We start from the raw sequence: 15,673 nt of genomic DNA on the forward strand, positions 1-15,673 counted from the left end.
ACTGCTCTGTTTCATGCATTTCCCCCTTGAGCATGAGGCTTGTCTGCTGCCTTCACCACTTCCAACAAATGCTTCATTTTTCTACCAAAAATGCCACAAAGATACACGACTGTGCACGTGGGATCTTGCTCTTTCCATGAGCAACTCTAAGATCTTCAGAAGTCTGGTTACTCTATGTGCTGTCTTGCCAATTTTGTCAAGGAGGTGTTTTAAAGGCTTTTCCAGACCACTGTGCACCTCCATTTGACCTTCTCTTGGCAATTACTGGGCCCCAGGGAGACTGTAGGGCATGTGTAGCAAGAAACTGCCAAACTACACTAGACCACGGACTATAGACTGTACCATGCTGTCAGGATGGATTCAGAGACAACCAATGGATGAAGTGCAGCCCATACTTCTAAATGTTGCCTTACTGTGCACAGGTGAGAGAGTGTAAGAAGACAGAAAGCTGAATACAGAATACTACAAGTTTAAATGTTCTGTTGTCATTTTCTTTTTCACTCACTTAAAGAATTTGCACACAGTAGCCACAGAAACTTGGATGTGCTTCATCGCCTCTCCTATGGAAATAGTAAGAAAACATGTGTACACAAGACAAAGTGCTTTGTATTCAAGTTTCGTGACCCTGAACAAGATGTAACAAAACATAATGAATAAATGCATACAGAGTACCATAAAAAGAGCTAAAACTCAATAATGTCTGAGGTCAAGCAGTTTAAGATTTTTAACAATGCTTGGGAGTCGTACATATTTGAAAGAGGTTCAAGGCCTGCTGTTATCTGTCCTACAGACTCTGGGAGAGCAGCCAAGCTGATGCCATCTCAATGGCAGGAAATTCCTACTTGGTTTGCTCCCATCAGCAGAAGAAATTCTTTCAAATCAGGATGCAGAAATGTTGTTTAAAAGATGCAAGTTATTTTTATTGGTCTGACACTTAGCTGTATAGGAAAACGCTCATGGGACGGTAACCAGTTAAAACGCAGAAACACGATAACAAGACAATAAGAAGGAAGAGGAGGAAGAAGAAAGAATACTGTGACACTTAAAAACAATTGCTAGACATGAGGTTTGTTCATAATATCATAAATGCAGGCTTTGAATCAAAGCTGCAAAATTAATTTTATGCAAGTATCTGAACAGAAATTAGTCAAATTTCATTTAAGAGTTCACCCAAATCCAGCACCAGTGTCTCTTTACAACTTATAACTGGTGTTGTTAGATGATGTGCAGAATTACTAGGCTCTACACAAACTCTGGTAGATTAATGGTTTGTACCTCAGGATTTGTTGCCACCTAGTGAAATCTCACTCACATGCACATGAGGACGTCGTAATCACACAACATATTTTCCAGCCACTGCACCAACTTGCATGATGGATTACTCGTACTGAATAATAGACACTTCTGGGCCTGGACTTTGGTTGGAATTTCTTGCTTTAAAATGGGCCAAGTTTCCCCTCAGTTTCTTCTCAGGGCAGCTACATTTTTATTTGCGGATTTGCAATGTCTTCGTTTGACATGCCTAAATCCAAAAAGCTTGTGATCACAAGTCTTATCATGACAAGACTTATAAGGATTAATTTAGACACTGAAGAGTATCTAAGCTCAACATCTGGGCCTTGTAAAATCATTGATTTACTGTATCATAACACAATTTAAAGAAAAATCATTATTTATAATTCATCTCAACTCAAAGGTCCACTTACATATATACTTCAGCAGGAGATGATGAGATAAGAATATACATTGCAGGATGGTTTGTCTGTATAAAACTAAAACTAAAACCTAAAATAACAGTTTCCCTCAATACAAGTCTGGGAAAAGGATGCAAGTCTCTCGACCGAAAGCCTAAAGAGAACAACACTTAGCGATTTCCCTCATTTAACACAAACCATTGTGCCCTTTTCTGGCCATTCTCTGCCTCGAAATGTCTTGTTGTGGTCAGTGGAGCAGCCAGAGGTCAATGTAACTTAACTCATAGTGTGCTCGAAGACTGATGGTATGATGTTTTGCTGCCACCTGGTGCTCATATTAGTGATGCAACACAAAGACTGAAGTGTAGTGTGTAGGTGTGTAGGTTTTCTTAAAGTTAAGCTTAAGCTTTCTACATTGTAGATTAACACCGAAGACATCAACACAATGAAGTGATATGGAATAATGTAGTAAGCAGGAAAAAAGTGCAAACAAAACAAGAGCTTCATGACCCAAAATGCTTTTCAAAAAATAAACAGTTGTCCCTTGTCAAAAGTTAATTAGTCTTGCCTTATTAATGTGTCCATCAGTGAGACCATCAGTTGTGTTGTCCAGAGGTAGTGTTGCCATACAGTAATTAGGTAGTCCTATTTGACTACTGTAGTAATCAATATTATGGCAAGAAACACTTAACTAAGTAAAGAGAAATATCAACTCATCATTACTTAAAAACCTGAAGGTCAGTCAATCTGAAAAAGAACTTCCAATATATCTTCAAGTGCAGTTGTAAAGCCCATCAAATACTATGATTAAACAGGTTCATATGTAGGAAAGGGATTACCTCTGCTGCAGAGGATAAGTTCATTACAGTTATCAGCCTCAGAAATTGCAAAACTAAGGGCACCACATTGACTGTTCAGACGACAGGCCTTCATGGTTGAATTCACCTGCATTTAAGAGTAAAGGCAAAGCTTGCTCAGCACCTCTGGGAACTCTTAAAGGCTTAAAGACTGGTGGAAAACCATTTCAGGTGACTACTTGATGATGCTGACTGAGAGAATGCCAACAGTTTGCGAAGCTATTATTAAAGCAAAATGTGGCTTCTTTGTATGTAACAAGGACATAATAAGAAAAACATTGGAGGATTCCAGGTGGCTGATAACAGGAAGATGTTTGGCCTTGTGATTGCAAATGTGTTAAAACACAGAAAACAAAAAGAGTTCCCACAGTCCCCTTTCTTCTCCCCGTCCTCTCTCTAGCTGTTCTCGATTGAAGCAGAACATTCGGCTCCATGGACAAGAAGGTTGTACTCATCACAGGTTGCTCCTCAGGAATTGGTCTCAGCCTGGCTGTTCGGCTAGCCTCTAATCCCGACAAAACATTTAAAGGTACAGCTGATCAATCATGGTCTTTTCTTGTGTCTTGTGTTTGTGTCTTTTCAAGAAGATGCACTGGGTAAGGATGTATATGATTCTGTGAATCCAATGTGTGTTTTTAACCCATTCCAATAAGTGCTACTTTTGTTTAGTCTATGCCACGATGAGAAACCTGGCCAAGAAGGAGCGTCTTTTAGAGAGTGTGAAAGGCCTGCACAGAGATACCTTGGACATACTCCAGATGGACGTGACCGGCTGGCAGTCCATCCTGGATGCGAGGGACAGGGTTGTGGAGAAACGAGTGGACATTCTGGGTATGCTCTTGTGTCAGTGTTCCCTCATTAGGACTGTAGTTTGTGTGTGTTAATGTGCTTATCCTGATTCCTCATTGCAGTGTGCAATGCTGGTGTGGGTTTGATGGGGCCGCTGGAGGTGCAGTCCTTGGACTCAATGAGGCAGATTCTAGAGGTCAACCTCCTTGGTACCATCCAAACCATCCAGGCTTTCCTGCCGGACATGAAGGCTCAGGGCAAGGGCCGCATTCTAGTCACTGGCAGCATGGGCGGGCTTCATGGTGAGACAAGCAAATGGTTGAGAAATCACTGAATGTCAGCAGTATTTCACACGTGCCATTTTGTCGTGATTTCATATAAATCACAGACAGAAGTCATGTTGATGCTTGCTACCATGCTTGAAATTGACAAAATAAGACATGTTCATATTTCATGTTCCCTCTTACAGGTCTTCCTTTTAATGAGGTGTACTGTGCCAGTAAATTTGCAATAGAGGGAGCATGTGAGAGTTTGGCTGTCCTCCTGCAACACTTCAATATCCAGTGAGTTTTGAAATGTGCTGCTTCTTGTTTCCTTTCTATTAACTGTAAATAATCATTAGGAGAGACTATTAACTTATCTCTTCATCCCACAGTGTGAGTCTCATTGAGTGTGGTCCGGTCAACACTGACTTTCTGGTCAACCTGCAGAAGGCAGAGCTCGGGGATGCGTCTCTCCAACAAGTTGATACCCAGACACTCGGCCTCTATGAAAAATACCTGCAGCACTGTGGCTCTGTTTTCCAAAATGCAGCACAAGACACAGAGGACATTGTAAAGGTATGTTGTGTGTCTGTCAGTGAGTCAAAACTGCATTAGTGTTATATATATAAACGCTGGGGAAAGGTTGAACCAATTTAAGTGTTTTTAATGGCTGATAGTGGTGCCAGTATTTTTGTATCAGAGTTAATTATACAGAATTTATGTCTGAATATCCATACACAATCCCAAATCAGTAGATTTTCACCTCCTGTATTTTGTTTAAAGTTGTTTTTAGTGTGAGAAAGACAAGGGAACATTTTGGAAACACTAAAATGTCAATGAAACAATCCTGAGTGTGTGGGGGAAGTTTAACTGCAGGCTTACAGACTGTTGAACCCTTTCACACCACTCTGAAATATGTGCTTTGCTCCGCTATCTAAAGATTAAAGAGTAAATAAAATAATGTTCACAAGCTGTGGATAGTGAGGAGTCTCTATCATGCTGGAGGTCAGTGACACTTTGTGCATGACTGACTTTTAAAGTTTTCCACTTTACCTCAGTCCATCTTAAATAAACAGACACGCAATAGTTTTTGGAAGTATTCCTCAGCTCATGCTGTGATGTCCACGACAGAATCGTGGCTGTTTTTTTGAGGGTGAGGGTCTAAAGATCATACAGTGTTGGTTTTCAGCCTTGTCTCTGTACAGAGATTTCTGATTCTCTGATTTTTTTTATTTTTACTGTAGACAATAAAATCCATTCTTTGCAGTTTCATACTGAGAAACATTACTTTTATATTGTAGTTGTATTTCACAGAGTAGTGACCTCCTCCCCATCTTTACTTTAGAAAGGCTCAGCCTCTCTGGGGTGAGCTTTTTATACACGATCATGTTACTAACCTCTTGCCAGTTAACCTCATTAACTATCAGACGTTCCACCATTGTTTCACTAAAAACATTTGTCTTTTGTTGCTGCTGTACCGATTTATTATTTTAATTTATTTATTTTTAACCTGTAGCTCGCATTACATTTAAAATGGCCAAATAATTTTTAGAAGTTATCATGGTGCTAATTTTAATTTTAATTAAAAATGGGGTTTCAGTGTTTTGAACATCATCACATTTAGCTTCTATTAATGTTTTTCACAGCTTGTCAAAATCTTTGGAAACAGGGTTGGACAAAGAATCAACTCCACCCCATCCAACTAGATTCAAGGTTCATGATTACTTTAGTACACAGAGTACCAACAAGACATCACAGCAATACAGATTAAGATGACACAAAAACAAAATACATTTAGGAAAGGGAAAAGACTGATTCAATAAAAGTCTGATAAAAGAGGATTATAGTTTTTATAAATGTGAATGTATGAATGTATGAATATGAATATGTTTCTTCATATAGGTTGAGTTTACCACAATAAATGTGTCAAAATAAGAGCACCTCTACATCTAACCGCTGCGGTGGGTTTGTTTTTGTCTCCAAGGTATTTCTCGAGGCCATCCAGTCACCCAGCCCTGCATTCAGATACTTCACCAGCGGTGTCATGCCACCTCTCGCCAAACTGAAGATCACTGAACCAGATGGCTCGCGGTACATCAGTGCCATGGGCAAAATCATTTTCTCAGCTGAGGAACAATAATTGTACATGTTCCTTGTTTTCAGCCAGGCCAGCCTGTTATGTGCAGACCTGTCTTTCTTTTACTTTATCTGTAGAGCTTAATATTTTGCTCATTCATTTTTTATTTCTGATATAAAGTTGACACACTCTGACTCACTGTGGTTGCTCAACTGGAAAAGGCAGTACGTTCAGAGATTGGTGAGCAGAGTTCACAGCAGGGAGCAACTCCATGTTTCTATTTTTGGATGCCACCAATATAAAAATTTAAAAAAGAGAGAGATTTTTTTCTGAGAAATATTTCATAAGGATCATTCTTCGATCAACAAAACATCTTTTGCATTCCTTGTGTTTGATAGTGTTCTCAGCACACTGGTCAGTATACTTCCACTAAGATAGGCAAGCTTCTGGACAAAATTATGAGAATAGTTTTGAATGTAATAGTTAGTGAAAGGAGAATGTGCATGATTTTAACATAAATGAATTATATTGCATGTTTAACTTCTTTTCTAGTATTTGCTGTATCGCTTGTCTTAGCATGCCCTTCGAGAGATAAATGAATAAAGTATGCAAAGTGAAGTGAAATGATTTTGCAAAAATAATGTGTATTAACACTCACTGTAGATTGTGTTGTACAAGCGTGAGAAAGTATGTGATTTAATGAACAATCGGGAGATACAGTATAAGCACGAAGTCGGAAAATATCCTTTTACCTACAAGTGGAGTCTATCCTCTGTACAAATGCCACAAGGAACACACAAAGAGATTTGAATTGTTTAATCCTTCGACTGGAGTCCTTATGGATCTTTATATGAGAGTCGTACATGCTTTATAAGTAATCTTTGGTGACATATATACTGTATAGACACACAGCCAAGTTCTTTCATTAGTTGAATAAAGACCTGTCAATGATTAATACATCTGTTAACTCAAAATGCACATCCAGTGACATCTTCACAAACCGGTGACATCAATACAATGACTTCATGAAGTGTAGCACAATTTAGCAAGTTAGGTGAATGTCCTGAGACGTCCAGTCCTGATGAATGTCCTGGCCTTCAAATCACTCAACTGTATATAGTTCAAGGCCAGCTGGAACAACATCCACCCCCTGTGATTATTGGATCAGGCTGGGTTAAATAGCCCCATGAGTATTTTCTCTTATAACCTGAGGCAGGTAGCTTGTCTGTACTACAAGTTACAGTTCAGTCCTATCTCTGATTAGATCGGATCAAGTGCCCTAATTCCAGTCTTAAGATCCTGAAATGTATCCTGTATTACCATTTCCGCCTGTGTTACCGCACAGTCGCTTAATACACTTAGAGGTGCCTGTGGCATTATGCAGATCAGTCTAATGAGAATTTAGTTTTACTATCATAATATTAACATTTTGAATTGTATTATATTTGGTGATACTTTAAATCCTCGGATTCGCACAGTACATTTGATTGCCTCTATTCCTCTATAGCACCAAAGTCATGCACAGTGCACAGCATGCTTCACGTGTCATTTAGACTTTGGCTTTCTCACAGAAGCCTCTCAAAATCCTGTGAACTCAGATGACAAATATTGTCAGCGTTTCAATCACAGATGACTCACGTATTCCAAAGAAGGCAACAGCAAGGTATTTCCTTATTTATTTTAGGGTGACCAGTGAAACTGCCATGGCCTCACAACTTTATAATGTAAACCTCAGACTCTGAGTAAGGATTGATCATAGCTCTGAGATGATCATTGTGCACCCCATAAAAACAATACAAATAAAAGATTCAGACAAATATTTGACATTTAATTTTTGATTGATTGATATATTTTTAAAAATTTTGTTTAGTTTGTTTGGCCCCCTTAAAAAATCTTGAATTTGTTCTTTTGGTTATTTAGGACAGTTACCTGTCACATCACCTTTCAAAATGACCTGTAAGCGATCAATCTCAACTTCGTCAACCCTTCTCTCTGATTGGCCAGGGGCAAAAGCGTCTCCTGTTACGTCATTGCTGTCCTTAATGGGCAAGTGGAGCGACTCCTGAGTCAGAACAAAGCCGGGTTGTTACTGCCGGGGACAAAAATACTGTCTCCTACTCTCTTCTTAAAAACCTGTATTAGTTTTAAAACAGTACCTTTATCATGACCAACAAAACGACACATCTGCTCTTTAAGACGCTGCTGGAGATGTCTGAAGCCCGCTCCTCAAAAGTTGCGCTTGGAAATAGTAAAAGAGCAAATATCAGGTGAGTGATGAGGAGACTTTCACACAGAGGTGCGTACAGGTAAGAAAAACACCGAGTAAAGTCCATCTGTGCTTGTTGAGTCAGTGACACACAGACTATTCGGTTGTTTTCTTAAACTTTCAGAGATATTTTGTTATTTTGTCTGAGGAGTGGAGCTGACAGACCTGCAGTCACTGCACTCTTTTCTCCCTCTAGTGGTTTTATTCAATGATGCAGTAGTTTACCTCAGTGAGACAAATAATGTCATGTGAAAGTATCAACCTAATGATCATCAGCAGGAAAATGTTAATCCAATTAGTTAGTTTATTTATTTTATTACATAAAATATTGGCAGAAAATAAATAATAATTCATATTATTGATACAAACTGATCTATCAGATGGCACAGGACCTCTCAGTAAACCTGAGAAGTTCTTTTCATATCTCCCACAACTTAAAAAAAAAGTGTTCTAATATGTTTATGGATATAATCTAATATAATTGTGTTTTATTTTATTTCCCACAGGCACTTAGGCTCATGTGGGGCCCTGGTAGTGAGAAAGGCCAGCCTGCCTCTCACACCCTCCATCCCTGTCAGCACACCCACCCGCAGCTTCATCAACCTGGCTGCTCCCATCACCACCCGCAGGATGGAGTACACCGAGTGCCGGACATTAGGGTGAGTGCCCCGAGATAACTGACACAACATATGGTAAACCAACATTTTTGACTCCTCAAGTCAGTTCATTAGTTTACAGCAATTAACAGAAAGTTAGTTTGCATCTATTTTGATGTAAAAATGGTTAAGAGTTACATTTCAAGCAAAAATGCCCCAAAATTTGCTGATTCCAACTTCTCAAATGTGAGTATTTGTGGGTTTTTTAAGCTTTAAGAAATTTTAATCTAAAAAAAATTCAGAAACTGAAAACAACTTCAAGAATTAAATTCATGCATCTGTATCAAAATGGTGATGTCATCTTATTGGATGTTTCTCTGTCTTCATGTGACTCTTCATGTGCTCAGGTATACTCCAGAGCAGATGTACAATGTGGTTGCCAGTGTGGACCAGTATCGACACTTTGTTCCTTGGTGCAAGAAGTCTCGGGTCATTAAGGGACAAAATGGTGACGTCCAGGCGGAGCTTGAAATAGGTTTCCCCCCCATCGTGGAGCGCTACACCTCTGAAGTCACCGTCATCCCAAACCACAGAGTCAGGGTCAGTCCTTGTTGTCATAGCTTCAGAAAATAACCATTACAAATACAAAATTCTGTGCTCTTTCATGGAATAAAGATTATAACCGCTTTTTTAAAGTCAATGGTAAATAAAAGGCAATTTCTTTTGAAACAGGCCGTGTGCACTGATGGATCCCTCTTCAGCCACCTTGAAACAATATGGAGGTTTGCACCTGGAGCCAAAGACCTACCCGCCTCCTGCAAAGTGGACTTCTATGTAAGTGTATGAGATGAAATGAATATCTCTCCCTAAGAGCCATGAAGAAGTCTTTTTCAGCACTGACAGTAATTTGACTTAAGGAACGATGAGGAGAAAGTAGAGTTCTGCAATGAAAATAGAATATTATAAACAATTAAATAAATAAAACATCAATGAGAGTGAATCCATGAAATAAAATTTAAAAAACACTGATCACATAAGACTTGAGAGGTCAGATTACATGCTGAAGGAGACACTAATTCCAAGTCTTCGTTCGTGGAGCTATATGAATGGATTACTGACTGAAGGAAGTGTTGTGTAAAATCTCATTATGTTCTAAATTTAGTCTTGCGTAACATGCTGGTGTCCCTGGGGACCTGAAATAGTGTTAAAGAGCTGCTGACAGAGGTTTGACCTCAATGTTGGCTCAGATTACCTCAGGGTCAGCCAGGAAGTGGTTCAGTATCAGTAGAACATGGTAAATAAGGGAGGCTGGTTATCAATAAACAGTGAAGTAAAAGTAAAGTCAGACTCTTAACTCTGCCACCCCCAGACAAAAGTCTGTTGGGTTATATTCAGATATTTGAAAGACATAATCACAATCAGATAAACGGTTCGCTAACATGTTTGCCCCCCTCCTGTGTTTCTGTAGGTGTCATTTGAGTTCAGGTCTCTTCTGCACTCTCAGCTGGCCAGCGTGTTCTTTGACGAAGTGGTTAAGCAGATGGTCGGTGCCTTCGAGTCACGGGCAGCGACGCTTTACAGGAACCAGAAGGCACCACTGAGGAGGCAGTCGACATGAGGCAACCCGTTTAAACTCCCCTTCATCCACATCCACTCAGACTTTTAACCACACCCAGCTTACCTTCTATCAACACTTGTCTCACAGAGGAAACCGGATCTTCTTTTTGCACTCACACATATTTTATACTTGAGTTGACATGCACAAAATATATCTAAACCTGCTTATCTGTAGGCCACAAGCTAATTTATTTATGTTCTTGTACTTATATATATTTATTTATTTTAGGGACAGGGATGAATGCATGGCTTCAAATATTATGTTGAACACAAATGTTTTCTTTGTGGGATAATGTACAAATGAATGACTGCTGAAACATCCATAAGGGTTAAAAGCTTTTTCTTGTTTTTACTTTAATGGAATTAAAAAGCTCTTATTTTGATAAACCGATGTCCAAGTGTCATTTGTAGCATCTTTTTTTAATATACTGTTTAATTTACTGTAATAGACACAAGTGGTGCCGGTTATCTGTTTTTATGTTAAGAAACTTGTGAAAGGACGTGCTGATTTTACGGCTCATCTGGTTGCACAGGAGACATTTTGCTTAGTCACGGCAGGAAGTACTCACATGGACCTAATGCTAGTAACAACAGCTTTATTCAATTAAGTGTCCCAGTATCAGTGAACCACTTCACACAGTGGCACAACCTCCCCTAAGTGAAATGCAGCTATCATTTACACACACATGAACAAGCAGATCTGATATCATCTCTTTGAACTTTGTCTTTGTCTGAACTCTTTGTCGTCTTTTTACGATCATTAATCATCTTAGTCATCATCAATCTTTTCAGACTTTGGTCTTTCTTGTTTTGCACAATGTCATATAAAGTATGAAAGGGAGAAGGTTCTGACAGAGAAAGACGTAAAGAGATTTTAAAGCCACAAGGATGAAGAAGATTGCAGTCCTTATTCTAGCCTTTAGTTGCTGTCTATGTGAAGCTGAAGTTGATGGAAATAATGTGACTGTCAGTGCTCAGGATCAGCCAGCTGCTGTGACATGTGCTCCCTCACTTCCATAACTCAAAGTCTGGGAGCGATGGGAGAGAAAGTCGCAAACATGGCAGAACAAATAACACTTCTGGAGGCTAAGTTGCAAGACACTGAAAAAGATGTCCTGGAGCTGCGCAGCCTGATTGGAGGTAACAGAGTTTTTTATGGGATATAACAATGTGATATAATAATAGTTATTTATTCTTACCTATGCTCTCAGGCACACCTCGGGTGGCCTTTTCTGCAGCTCTCAGGGATTCTGGCTCTGGAGACATTGGACCTTTCAGCACTAATACCCCATTGAAGTATAAGAAGGTTTTCTCCAACACTGGCAATAGCTACAATCCTTCAACAGGTAGAGTATGATGGAGAGGGGAAGATATATAGAAAGAAAGAGAGACTAATGAGAACTCATGAAATATAAACAATTCTCCTTATTTTTGCAGGTATTTTCACAGCGATGGTCAAAGGAATGTATTTCTTTCGATTCTCCATGTTTGTCAGTACTGTTCCCAACTCTGTTGTGAGCCTCATGAGGAATGGTGAACGGCTGAGCTCTGTTTGGGACACCTCAGGGTCTGATAACCACGATTTGGGCAGCAACGCTATGGTTATCCCACTTGAGGTGGGAGACAATGTGTATATTGAGCTATATGCACACACAAAAGTTTATGATGATGGCATGAACTACAACACCTTCAGTGGTTTTCTGCTCTTCACTATGTAATTCAAACATCATGATTTCACGTCTGCTTTTACAGTAAATGAATATCTTATATCATGCTAACTGGTATTGTGGGATATGACAAACTAACAATGTGCTGTGCATGAATTTATTTTAACAAACAGTAAGTTATATAAATGCAATTATTTTTGAGACACTGTATCTGCAATATCTGTCTGTCCTAATAAACTTCATGTTTCGTGTCCTATGTTTGAAAAAAACAAACAAAACAGAATACAATATAAAATATGAAAACACAGGTGCCTGTGACTTTTTGTGCATATGCATTATTGTTCTGCATGGAAACAGAATCTTTCAGGTTCAGTTCTATGTATCGCTGCAGAGATTTCCAGTGAACCAACGTGCACAACAGCAGCACCCTGACTCCGTCTGACCTGAATGGAACACAACATTATTTAGTATCATTGCAAACACCTGTTTACTATTTCATGTCAAAATGGCTGCTGTGAAAAAGGTCTCAGTGGAACGCAGCTCTGTTGTACTCAAATGAGGCCAAACATGTCAAAAACATGTTCCAACCTTTACTTTTGTTTTGTTTTGTTTGTCTTATTTTTGACTTATCATAGCAGGGAAAACACAGGTGTCTTTAATACCAGTAACAGTAGCTCAGTTGAAATAACTGTCCAGTAACAGTGACAGTCAGCCAGCACACACAATTGCACGACCTGCTCCAAGTGGAATGCAGCGATCATAAAGCAATGCATGAGAAAATAATTGTGGAGCTATTCATTATCGTATTCTAACTATTCCGTGCTATGAGACAGAAATACAAGTGAAAAGAAAATGTTGTTCCTCTGTTTGATTATGGCAAGGCTTATATTGTAACCGTACATACATCGTTTAGTTCCCTGTTAACCCGGGTGTAGTCTGACTTGACCAGGCTTATCATCATTCGTCATCATTTTATTTTTATTATTCATGCGATGGTCTTTTGTGTGTTTTCCCAGCTTTCTCAGGTACATCAATATAGGCCAGTTTATTCAAGTTTCGGTGTCCTGAGACTGGACATTCTTGTTTTGCACACTGTCGTATAAAGTATAAAAGGGGGAGTTTTGACAGAGACAGACAGCATAGAAGAAGAGATTTCAAGACCACGAGGATGAAGAAGATTGCAGTCCTTATTCTAGCGTTTTGCTGCTGTCTATGTGAAGCGCAAGTTGATGGAAACAATGGCACAGACTGTCCGTGCTCAGGATCAGTCAGTTCCTGTGACATGTGCTCCCTCACTTCCATAACTCAAAGTCTGGGAGAGATGGGAAAGAAGGTGGCAAACATGGCAGAACAAATAACACTTCTGGAGGCTAAGTTGCAAAACACTGAAAAAGATGCCCAGGAGCTGCGCAGCCTGATTGGAGGTAACAGAGCTTTTTATGGGATATAACAATGTGATATAATTCTTCATGTTATTTATTCTTACCTATGCTCTCAGGCACACCTCGGGTGGCCTTTTCTGCAGCTCTCAGGGATTCTGGCTCTGGAGACATTGGACCTTTCAGCACTAATACCCCACTGAAGTATAAGAAGGTTTTCTCCAACACTGGCAATAGCTACAATAATTCAACAGGTAGAGTATGATGGAGAGGGGAAGAGATATAGAAAGAAAGAGAGACTAATGAGAACTCATGACATTTAAATAATTCTCCTTATTTTGGCAGGTATTTTCACAGTGATGGTCAAAGGAATGTATTTCTTTCGATTCTCCATGTTCAACATCCTCGCTAGTGCTCCCAACTCTGTTGTGGGCCTCATGAAGAACGGTGAACGGCTGATTTCTGTCTGGGGCAGATCAGGATTTAATGCCAATGTTATGGGCAGCAACGCTGTGGTCATCCCCCTTGAGGTGGGAGACAATGTGTATATTGAGCTGTATGCACACACAAAAGTTTATGATAATGGCATGAACTACAACACCTTCAGTGGTTTTCTGCTCTTCACTATGTAATTCAAACATCATGATTTCACGTCTGCATAGGTCTCCATGCTTTTACAGTAAATAGTAATATCTTACTCTAATCATGCTAACTGGTGCAATTTGTCAAACAACATTTGCACACAAGACAAATTAATGATGTGCAGTGTATGAATTTAGTTGAACAAACAGCAAATTATACAAAATGAAAATGTAACTATATATATCAAAAATATGTGTCTATCCTAATACACTTCAAGCTTTCTCTGTACAATGTCTGTATCTCTTTTTTTAATCTAAGAACATTCTGATTAAATATAATGTATGTGTCACACTGAATAAATGAAGATGAAAATATTTGTATGTTCTGTGCCTTCATGAGGTTAGCTGTTGTAGATATTTATGGACAAAATAGCAGTCAAGTCATTAAATGCAAGATTCAAAGCAATAATGTTAAAATAACAATGTCGGATATTGTTTTAATTATTTCATGAGAAAGTTGAAGCATCCTAATTAATATCTGTAATTGGAAACCATATTTGCTTCTTTCATTCTGTCCCTGCTTTATGATATAATTGTAGAAATGTTATGTATGTGCAGACCTGTGTCTGTCAGTCACCTGTTCTGCTTATTCAAGTACAGTTTGTGAAAAGGATATCTTAAAATTGCAATACACACTATAACGGTGTTTTTCAAACCCACCCAACAAGTTCAGGCAGGACTGGCGGTTTGAAATACAGTCCCCAAATGTCAGCAGGACACTATCATATCCGTCCCAGATTCGAGACAATGAGCTGGAGGTAGATCCAGTGACATGTGGATGGCCATATCACAGGTGTGAAACTAGCACATATGTTGCAGATATATATAAAAAAAAGCTCTGTCTCCTTACAGATGCAACCGGCAGTGCAGATCAACAGGTCATTATCACTGCCCTTACTGTGCAAAAACAATAATACAGAAAGAATGTATGAAGACTGACATGTTTGGGTGCCAAAGTGAACCTCCCCCACTGTTGACATTGACACCGCACTTGCTATCATCAGCATCACAGCTGTGCATTCCTGCTTGTCTGGAGATTTCAAAACATCCATGTCCTCTTACAATCACCTGCACCCATTTCACAACATTAGCTTCACCCAACCTTCCTGGATCTGCTGGAAGTATCGTACTATCGAGTACATCAAGATAATTTTTACACACTTCTACTCCCAGTTTCTCTCTACCACCCAATAGTGTAACAGTATCAAGGGATACTCCCCTAGCTTCCTAATCAAAGGCATCTAGAATAATGCTTGTTTACCCAGGGCTTCAGTTGAGGTTGCTGCAGCATCTTTTGATACAATGAAACTGTGATCTTACCGCGTACATTTGCCCATGTACAGAGGAAGCATGCAGGGGCTAAACGATATTATAAAAAAGTTGCCATACTGATGCTCTCTCTCTGTACATTTATTGTGTTCTTTTAAAATATGTTAAAACAAATGCATGGCTAAGAATAACATGTATCAATTCAATTCAAGTCGATGTCGTGCAGAGCTGATCTTCTGACTGAAGGAGAAACTGAAGAATCAGCAGACTCGTGTCAGCATCTATTTGTGGTGCCTCTGGTAGGACTAAATGTACCTGTGAGGGAATGAAATACTGCGAGGATGAAAGACAGACAGTCATAATGATATTTCAACCTACTCCCACTAGGTGGCATTAAAAGTCAGTAAAACATTCAAACAACAGGCAGTTGATCCATCATCACAGCACAAGGGCCCTTTGACCAAGAGGTCAAGTAGATTGGGTCAGATTTTCAATGTTTGATTTTAAAGTTTCAAAGTGTTCTAACTCAACACTGGATATGTCTGACACATCAGATTG

General features: G+C 39.3%; 4 protein-coding genes across 4 annotated transcripts; all 4 read left to right on the forward strand.

Moving 5' to 3' along the window:
• Positions 1 to 239: 239 nt before the first annotated feature.
• hsd17b1 (hydroxysteroid (17-beta) dehydrogenase 1) lies at positions 240 to 6,430 on the forward strand. The gene is made up of 7 exons (XM_010739661.3): positions 240 to 422; positions 2,952 to 3,080; positions 3,221 to 3,382; positions 3,463 to 3,642; positions 3,810 to 3,903; positions 3,996 to 4,179; positions 5,588 to 6,430. Exons 2-7 carry the CDS (start codon positions 2,984 to 2,986, stop codon positions 5,741 to 5,743), a joined length of 873 nt encoding a protein of 290 aa, XP_010737963.1. The 5' UTR covers positions 240 to 422; positions 2,952 to 2,983; the 3' UTR covers positions 5,744 to 6,430.
• Positions 6,431 to 7,676: 1,246 nt separating this feature from the next.
• On the forward strand, positions 7,677 to 10,480 carry si:ch73-141c7.1 (coenzyme Q-binding protein COQ10 homolog, mitochondrial). Its single transcript, XM_019258676.2, has 5 exons — positions 7,677 to 7,947; positions 8,453 to 8,605; positions 8,950 to 9,142; positions 9,275 to 9,376; positions 10,011 to 10,480. Exons 1-5 carry the CDS (start codon positions 7,844 to 7,846, stop codon positions 10,158 to 10,160), a joined length of 702 nt encoding a protein of 233 aa, XP_019114221.1. The 5' UTR covers positions 7,677 to 7,843; the 3' UTR covers positions 10,161 to 10,480.
• A 737-nt stretch (positions 10,481 to 11,217) lies between these two features.
• Positions 11,218 to 11,877, forward strand: LOC109138480 (complement C1q-like protein 2). Its single transcript, XM_019258662.2, has 3 exons — positions 11,218 to 11,299; positions 11,371 to 11,505; positions 11,597 to 11,877. Exons 1-3 carry the CDS (start codon positions 11,218 to 11,220, stop codon positions 11,875 to 11,877), a joined length of 498 nt encoding a protein of 165 aa, XP_019114207.2.
• Positions 11,878 to 12,870: 993 nt separating this feature from the next.
• Positions 12,871 to 13,877, forward strand: LOC109138481 (complement C1q-like protein 4). The gene is made up of 3 exons (XM_019258663.2): positions 12,871 to 13,250; positions 13,325 to 13,459; positions 13,551 to 13,877. The coding sequence occupies exons 1-3, from the start codon at positions 12,995 to 12,997 to the stop codon at positions 13,835 to 13,837; spliced, it is 678 nt and encodes a 225-aa protein (XP_019114208.2). The 5' UTR covers positions 12,871 to 12,994; the 3' UTR covers positions 13,838 to 13,877.
• Positions 13,878 to 15,673: the final 1,796 nt, after the last annotated feature.

The sequence above is a fragment of the Larimichthys crocea genome, chromosome XII (assembly GCF_000972845.2).
Source record: "Larimichthys crocea isolate SSNF chromosome XII, L_crocea_2.0, whole genome shotgun sequence".
In the NCBI taxonomy this organism is placed as follows: domain Eukaryota; kingdom Metazoa; phylum Chordata; class Actinopteri; family Sciaenidae; genus Larimichthys; species Larimichthys crocea.